Raw genomic sequence first — 8,585 nt, forward strand, 5'->3', positions numbered from 1 at the left:
CTCAAACACAGCTCGGCGAAGATGTTGCGCTAATCGTGGTATAATAACACCCGGAAAAGACGATCTTCGTTTAGTATTGCAGGTGGTGAAAGACGTGATTCTACCACAATTAATACCACATGTTTCACGGTCTTGGTTTGTTTTTTTGCCTGCAGTTAACGATTGCACAGTGCACACCATGGTTTCGCAGCTGGCGGCTGACAGGATTGTCGACGACGCACGTGGTCGCTTTTGCTGGACGTATTTGGCTGTTTCTGATTAGTTGTTTTATCACGTTTGCAATCATCAATCTGTGACGTCATACTGTCACTGTTTTATGACGTCATTATTCATTAACGTCAGACGAAAAACAGGGGAATTCCCTAAGTTGAAAATTCAGGACCCCCCTTTTCAATTTTGTGGTTACGCCCCTGACTGCCCCCCCCTGGAAAATTTTCTGCGGGCGCCCCTGCCTGTCTGTATTATGTCGTTGGTATTAATACTATGTTGTTATAGATTTTTCTTTTTAGGTATTACTGTGTGTTACCCTGTCGTATGGTGCAAGTTGCATTGCTTTTTTTGTGTAAAAAGGAAATATTTGTTATAAGAATCATTATTCTTGGTGAGTTGCGTTGTGTATAATATGGTTTTGCAGCCCTGATAATCTGTCACATTGTAAAATGTAACCTTTGCTAAATATATTACAAGGACACAGGTAGTCAGTTCGCCCAGCATTAACGGCATTATAATAACGTCTTGTTGTGTAGTATTTACACTGCTCGTGTTTTGCCTTGGCTTATGAATTCTTAAAGCGCAGTAGATATCACACTTAAGTGATACGTTTATGCTTGTGACGTCATAATGGCGCATTGTTTGTTATTTTACTTTTGTGGTATTCAGGCGTTGGGAATGTAACTGACGCAAATGTTCCTGATTCTCCCGGTTCCCCAAATAGTTGGTATGAGCATATTATTTAAAATTGTACGACTGACTTTGTATTTGACACATTGCCTTTTGTGTAGAAACCGTCTCCTTTGTCTATTGCAGTGGTAGACTAATTTTCAGCGCCCCTTTTTAGAAATTTCCGTAGCCCGGCGCCCCGTAGCCCGGCGCCCCAATAATAAAGGGCCTAGAATCCTAGGACCAGGTGGTTGAGAACCACTGGTCTTAATACCTTAAGCCTTAAGCTATGAATGCTCTGCCAGATTTAATTTGTTGTATGTTTTGTTGTGGTAGCACATTTGAGAACGGGGACCTAAAATGGATGCTCTAACCTAAATGCTCCACCCGGGGACCGATGCTACGCTTTGCCACCTTCTTGTCTATAACCCTGTTAATTAACACTGCCTTCAACTATGTTTACTTTCGTTATACAAAACGCAATGGCTGCCATTGATTTATTTGGTTAACAACATTTATGATCGAGGACCTTCATCAACGTTAATTTGCCGACGAACTCCGAATGCACCTCCTGACTGACTTGCAAGCTTGTTGGTACCAGCCTGGATACCAATGATTTTTTTGCCTTCGGCAATGGTTGCCTCGTCGAACTCTCGGACATTTTCATGAGAAGGCTTGGGGCCAAGTGTTGGCCAATTCTTGTAGTTCGGACTGTTTTGGTTCCAATCTTCTTTATCGTGGCACTGGAACAAAACATCTTTTAGTTTGCCGTAAAACATTTCAGGTCGTAATCATATAACCATTTTATTTAATTTATTACTATTAAAATATTTTTTTATTTTGTTTCTAAAATTGTTTATAGTTGTGAATAAAATAGTATTAATTTTGGGTTGGTTATTAAAACAACCCCGAAACACAATATTATTGTTTAAATATGGGGTATTTAAAACGACTTAAAACTTACAATGCGTCCAAGCGCGAATAATGTTGCGGTTACTGCGGGAACGTTTGATCCTTCAAAAAGATCGACAGTTTGAAAGAGATCTCCTTGTGGAACTCCGTATTTTTTAACGTTTACCAGGAAGTTGTTGATATTTTCCATCTTTAAGAAATATTTTAAACATATAACAATAATTTATACTTCATAAGGCAGTTGATTTTCCAGAGTTCTAAAACGAAGAAAGTGTTATAAGTAAGCCTAACGGTCCTTAAAGGCGTATTTTTTTGTATTAGGGAAAGCCTTTAATATTACAAATGCTAAGTTTAGGACGCAAAAACATCACACAATTTGGCAAAATCGATGAAACTATTTAAGATGTATTATGGGCGACTTTGGCAACAAATCTTGTTAAAATCGATGACAACTAAATTTATCTTAGGCAGCTCGATGTAGTTTTATGTTTACAAAGTTTGTATTTCTTGCACTATTGCTTGTATTGCCAAAAAAGGTACAGATGCTATTATAGCATGGAGCGGGCCACAAAACAAATGTTTTCTTATTGTTTTTCTTTACTTGGTACAACTGTTGTGTTAAACGCATTCATTCACTTTTGTTTCAGAAAAGGAAGGAACAGCGCGGTACTCGACAAAATGGCTTAAAAAGGGAAAAAATGGGTTTATAGGATATTTTAGCAAAATTTTGATTTGGGAGGGTTATACCCGTGATAGCTTTCTGACAACTAAGAGCACAGAAACAATGGCAAGTATTGGCGCGTTTGCCATTTGACCATATAGAATAAATATCCTCTCATAGTGTAATAATAATTTTAGTTTTATTTTATTAAATTGGCCAAAAATAATAAGATGATTTTGTTTGTTATTTTTGGCCATCACAACATTAGTTCTCTTTCGCTGAGTGTGTGGACCGGTATAGTCATCAAACATAAAGTGGCTCCAGTCAAGTAAATATGTTTTGGTATACCAGTACTTCTTTTGAATTGTTTACAAGTTTTTTTGCATAGTCATAGCCTAATTGCATTATCTTGATGGTAGTGAATGCTTAATGCAGTGGTTCTGGTTTGGCCAATTCAACCTATATAAATGCAAGTTTATATTTGATTATGCCCAGTTTCAGTTGCATATTCGCGTACGGGATGGCTACAGAGAACAACAGGTGTTTTAAGATGAAATGTTTTATGACGTCATGTTTGAGTCATCCATGACAACTTTTATGTTCCCTCGAAACAAAAATCCTGGTTTGCTGGCAAACATAGGGGAAATAAATACTGAGCGAAAATTTGAGGTTCAACGAAAGCTTGCAGAATAACATGTGGGTTCGACACGTTGTCAAAGGTTAAGAACCACTGGCTTAATGAGATAAGCCGAAACAAAATATAAAAAATAGAGCTTATTCTATTACACCGAAAAGCTTATTCTATTATTATAATAGTTTTAATTGATAAAACACACAGCACACAGTTTGGTTCCAAAAAATTGAATCGGAATAGCATCATTATAACATCACACAATATAATAAATGAAACTACCCCGCAAAGTGAGCCAAAAGCAATTGAAAAATAATACAGTCTGTTATGATTTTTTTACTACCTTGCATCGTACATAGCGCCTATATATGGACAACTGGGCCACGGACTGCCAGGTCTGTTATTATACAAAAATTATTACGGAAATTGCAGATTAATGTGTAATAGTAGGAGATTTATAGGCTACAATAAACAATAAGTTTATTTAAAATATATGATGAACTCTGACAATGGCAAAGTGTAAACATCAATCTATGTGGTAATGGTGGATATTTAATTGGCAGTGTTGTAAACTAGTATTTTGAATTAACTTACGCTCCAGTCAAGTTATTTGTAACATAACTAAAAACCAAGTAAAGTATTTAAAAAAAACTTCAAGTCAAGTTATTTATAGAAATTCAACTCCAAGTAAAATCATTGATATATAATAACAAAACGTTAAACCATTAAACTTGGGAAACTTATCCGATTTATTATGAGCGATAACATAACTAAAAATAACAAAACAAAAACAACATGAAGCCACCTAATCGTTTTAAATGCAAAATTGAAATAAATATTCAATGTTTTTAATAAACTGTTAAAGGAAAACCCTTAACATCAACTCCATCGAGACACTTACTAAATTACTTCATTTGACTAAAGTCATTACAACACGGATAATTTGATGGTAAGACGTCGAATATATGTTTAGGTAATGTAAATGGGAGATTAGCTGTAACAAATTTGCACTTGTATTACTGTGAAAACAGTGGGACACTTTACTTTACCTGTTGAAATGGCTTCGTACTTGTTGAAATTTTTTTCACACTCTTAGGTTGCAACTTATTAATCAATCTAAAAGTAGAAAAGGTTAGTTTAAAAATATATATCAATATTGTTAAGTCTCAAATGATTCAAGTTTGGATCCCTCGCCTGTCTGTCTATTTGGAAAACTAATGGGTTAATTAACAAAAAATTAAACAATTTGCAACAGAAGTTTTTTTTTATTGGTTTATGACGAAGCTGCCACGAATTCGAAAGTCCTGGGAAATATCGTGTCTAATATGTAACGTCATTCAATTTTGTTATAGGCTACAATTTTAAAATGCCTATAGACACTCGAAATTGGTCTCATATTAAAAAATATACTGCGGGTGACAAATCGTCAAATTGGTTTAATAAATTTGCAATTAGCGTGAAAACTTTGGAGCCACTCAGGTAGCTAAACTCTGCATTACAGTGTTTCGCAGCGCCAGGTTTGTTAGAGTCTGCGAACAAATTGGCTTTGTCAATTTCTGTTCAGTTATTATCCGTTTATTTTACTTAATTTCCCGTTTATGAGGTATTATTACGTATCTGGGTTCACAGAACTTTTACTGAATTACCAAACTTAATCTTATAATTTTAAATAGGTTTTGCCGCCATTTTTACAGTCCTGAATTTTCAGATTTATAGTTCCGTGGTTAAAGGTGATTTTTGTTAAGTTTGATTAAAATAGACTCATAGAGGTTGGGCTAGTCAACATTTTTGAACTTTTGCTAATATTATTGAACTTTTCAGGGCTGGATAATTAAAAAGACTGGCGGTCGAGGGCCAGACATCTGTAAAGGTTGGAAATCACGGTTTGGATATTAAACCTGTCTTCACCTTATTTGACTTAATTTAAAAAAACGAACGAAAGAATATCAGTCAAAATTTATGCTGACGTTTAGGAAATGTCGTTTAGACTAATATGTCATCAAAATTTAAGCACCGGACAAAGCATTTCGTTTAATCAGGTATTGAAACACATATCTTCACAGCAATTTAATCGAGGTTAAATTCGGTAGAGTGCAAAACTAGGACGTATCTAGGATTTTGTTTGGTGGGAGTAGGGATGTACCACGCTTGATATTTTATATCGATACCGGATTTTTAATCGAAATTAATATCGAAACCAAATGACGTCATTACTATGTGCAAGCAAAATAGATGAGATTGAAACGGTCAGAGAAATTTGTTCTGGGTTATTAGGCCAAAATTTCCTCAAGGTTTAGTTACCTTAAGGCTTAAGCTGTTAACCTAATATTAAAAAACTACATGTTTTTAAGGTAGAATGTATTTCGTTGAATAGCAAATAATTATGCTTCAAATTACATTCAACCAGAAACAAAAGTTTATTTAAGTTACTGTTTCGTAGTGTTTCTAAACAAAAATCCTAGCTAGCCTACTTTCCTTTGTGTGAGTGAGGAAGGAACGGAGTGCTATTAATTTTCGATCGTATATGGCTCTTTGCTGTTAACAAAGTAGGTTGCCAACCTCGAACTTGATTAATAGCCTAACTGTAAAACAACAACTTGCTCATACTTGCACAGAATTGTTCCATCTTTTAAATTCTGCTCGTAGTTTAGCGTACTGTCAAATTTCACTTCTGTTATTGTTTCAATCCAGCTTATCACTTTAGCTTCTTTGCCCGGGTCTCGCTTGCTTTCAATCTGTAATTTAACCAAAGCTTTAGAATTTAGATAATTTAGTGGTTTTAAACATCGTGAAAGGATTACGATGCTGTATAGTGAAATAAACTCACAATATTTAGGTCAAAAAGCTTTGTACAATTAAGCAACACCATGTTTTTGATCTCAACACGAACTACCAAAACAAAACCTTGGCGACATTTTTCTATTACACCGAACCGTCAGAGTATTTAAAATAGATAATTAACCACTTTTACTTCTATTTATAAGTTCAGCATTGGACAGCATTTGCTGTAGGGTTAAAATATTGCTGGGGTTAAAATATTGCATTAGCGCAAATGTGCATTGAAAAAAAATCAAGAAAATAAATAACCGTTTCCAAGTTATTTATGCTTTGCATATTTCAAATTAATATAAATAGGTGGTGTTTAATTTCGAAACAACACAGCTTTTTTAAATCATCATACTAGTTTACTTAACATATATTAGTGTTTCTCAACTTTTTCGCGGCGACCCAAATACTTAGCTTAAATGTAATAGCGAAATTTTGGCGACCAACCCCTCTTCAGCAATTTTATGTTTGCGAACAAAACAGTTTTGCATTAATATTATCGAATATAATTTTTAAGAACCGTCTTAAAAATATTATTGAATATAATTTTTAAGAATCTTCTTTTCCGCAGTTATCGCAAACTTTGAAGCAATATTGTTCAGAACCAATTTCAATCACTCCTATACTATTAAAAACTGCAATGTCGCAGCCCAAACCAATCAAAATGCGATCAATTTTTGGCGTCCATAGGTATATTACAAGGTAATTAATTTAAATTCATTATAGTAATAAGCGAACTACAGTATATATAAACAAGTAAAACTCATAGTTAAAAACATGAGTAAAAACAGGATCAGACGTTTTGTTTAAAGGAAAATATATTTCGCCAAAGTGGCATCATCAGTTCCTTAATTCGAATGAATAGTATATATACAAACTGTTTTGCCTATCTAAAATGATGTATTTCACAAAAGTTGTTTACGTACCAGCAATGATGAAATTAATACCAAACCCCTTACTTAAATAGTCTGCAACGAAAACTATTATTGCGAAACTTGATATGGAAATTTTACAAGATTAAAGAATATTTGAGAGATATCACGAGTATTGCAAGAAACCGCGATCTTAATCCTTTCACTTACCTTCTTTGCCACTTGTGCACTAAGTCCGTAAGCGTAACCCTTATTTGCCATTATGAACTTTAAGTCTAAAAGAAAATAGAAAAGGATCAACAAATTTAACAAAAGTAACTATCATTTAACTGGATCCAACATAAATGTACGTTAGTTTTCCGCTACAGCATTATTTGCTATAGGCCTTCGTCCCGTAAGTTTTGTTCCTACTGGCTGGCGTTTTAAGGTCGAATGACAAAAAAATATAATTTTGGATAATTTCATGTTTTATTTTAAAGGGTTTATTTATTTCTAAGCGGGTTTAGCGTATATTTTTTACTCGCAGATATATATTTTTTTAAATCGTTTCTGTATGGAAACAGTTGAAATACCTCTGAGAAATGGTATATTTAGGTTACTACCTAATAAGTATGTAATTACTAAATGTAACAAAAATTGTCCTAAATTTAGGAATCAACCCTTGTTTTAACATAAACTTAATTGTCATTTATTCATCGCATTTATCCAAGGTGTGTAACCTTTTTATCGACGGCCCAAACATGTGTATCCGTATGAGACCATAAGGGGATTTTTTTTCGGGAAGGCACAAAGTTTTTATAGATGAAGTCACAAAGTATGTCGTTAAATAATTATCCTTTGAAACCTGTAGTCCTTGAATATGATTCAAGCGAACAAGTTGTGGCGACTTCAGACTTAATGGCGGTATGCGTTAAGCACAAAAAGTTTTTTAATTTTGATTTTTTTAACATTAATATAATGTTCATTGTGCAAAATTTGGAGAATTTTTACTGATGATCCAATGGCCTTATTACAAAGACGTTATAAATTTAGACAAACGGCAAAAATGCAATAACTTTGGCAAAATTTATTGTTCATAATCTGAGTGTAGAATAGAAAGTGTGTAAAAAACAAACTTAATTTTAACTTTTTTATCGTTTATTTAGTTTAGTCGGCAAAATTTAAGTTATATTTTGGCCGTTATTCTTTGCTCACGTGTAGTCATACTGCAAGTACACAAATGTTTCGCTCTCTGGGCGACACGTCCAACACCCCTGATGTTGAAACCATTTATATTATCTTTCGCTTTTTAACAAAAGATGCACAATTCATTTTGTGTTTTTCAATAATATTCAGCTGTATGGACGAACTAAAATTACGTTTTGGCCTTAAATTTAAAACATTTGTCCACCTTTCATCAATTTTAGCAGATCATATTGTGCTGTTATTAAACAAGATTCAATTAACATAAGTTGTTTAAACCGAACAACAGATATTGGTTTATAGTAGCTCTTAAAGCATATCTCTGTTCTGTTACTGATATCAAATCTAGCAGCCTGGTCCACCGGACTTGTCTGCATAAAATACGTTTCGCCAAACTGACACTCAATTATATATATATATAATTGCCAAATCCCTATGGACATCACTGAAATAGTTTATGAGTATATGGTGGCAACTCCGTTAAGTGCACCAAAGCGACACATGATGTCATGGTAGATGAAATCATATCATTAAACAAGGAGGTTTCGTTGTGTGTTCAGCTGCGCACCGTACCATTTTGTCTATCAACTTGCGTTAAGCTTTATACGAAAGATTTTATTAT

The 8,585-nt window shown here is 34.0% G+C and overlaps 1 protein-coding gene across 1 annotated transcript; it reads right to left on the bottom strand.

Moving 5' to 3' along the window:
- Positions 1-1,361: 1,361 nt before the first annotated feature.
- On the bottom strand, positions 1,362-7,150 carry LOC146138137 (myophilin-like). Its single transcript, XM_083393801.1, has 5 exons — positions 6,992-7,150; positions 5,691-5,818; positions 4,133-4,199; positions 1,844-1,981; positions 1,362-1,622 (listed from the first exon to the last, which is right to left on the bottom strand). Exons 1-5 carry the CDS (start codon positions 7,040-7,042, stop codon positions 1,395-1,397), a joined length of 612 nt encoding a protein of 203 aa, XP_083249927.1. The 5' UTR covers positions 7,043-7,150; the 3' UTR covers positions 1,362-1,394.
- Positions 7,151-8,585: the final 1,435 nt, after the last annotated feature.

Source organism: Ascidiella aspersa, chromosome 7 (genome assembly GCF_963924565.1).
Source record: "Ascidiella aspersa chromosome 7, kaAscAspe10.2, whole genome shotgun sequence".
Lineage (NCBI taxonomy): Eukaryota > Metazoa > Chordata > Ascidiacea > Phlebobranchia > Ascidiidae > Ascidiella > Ascidiella aspersa.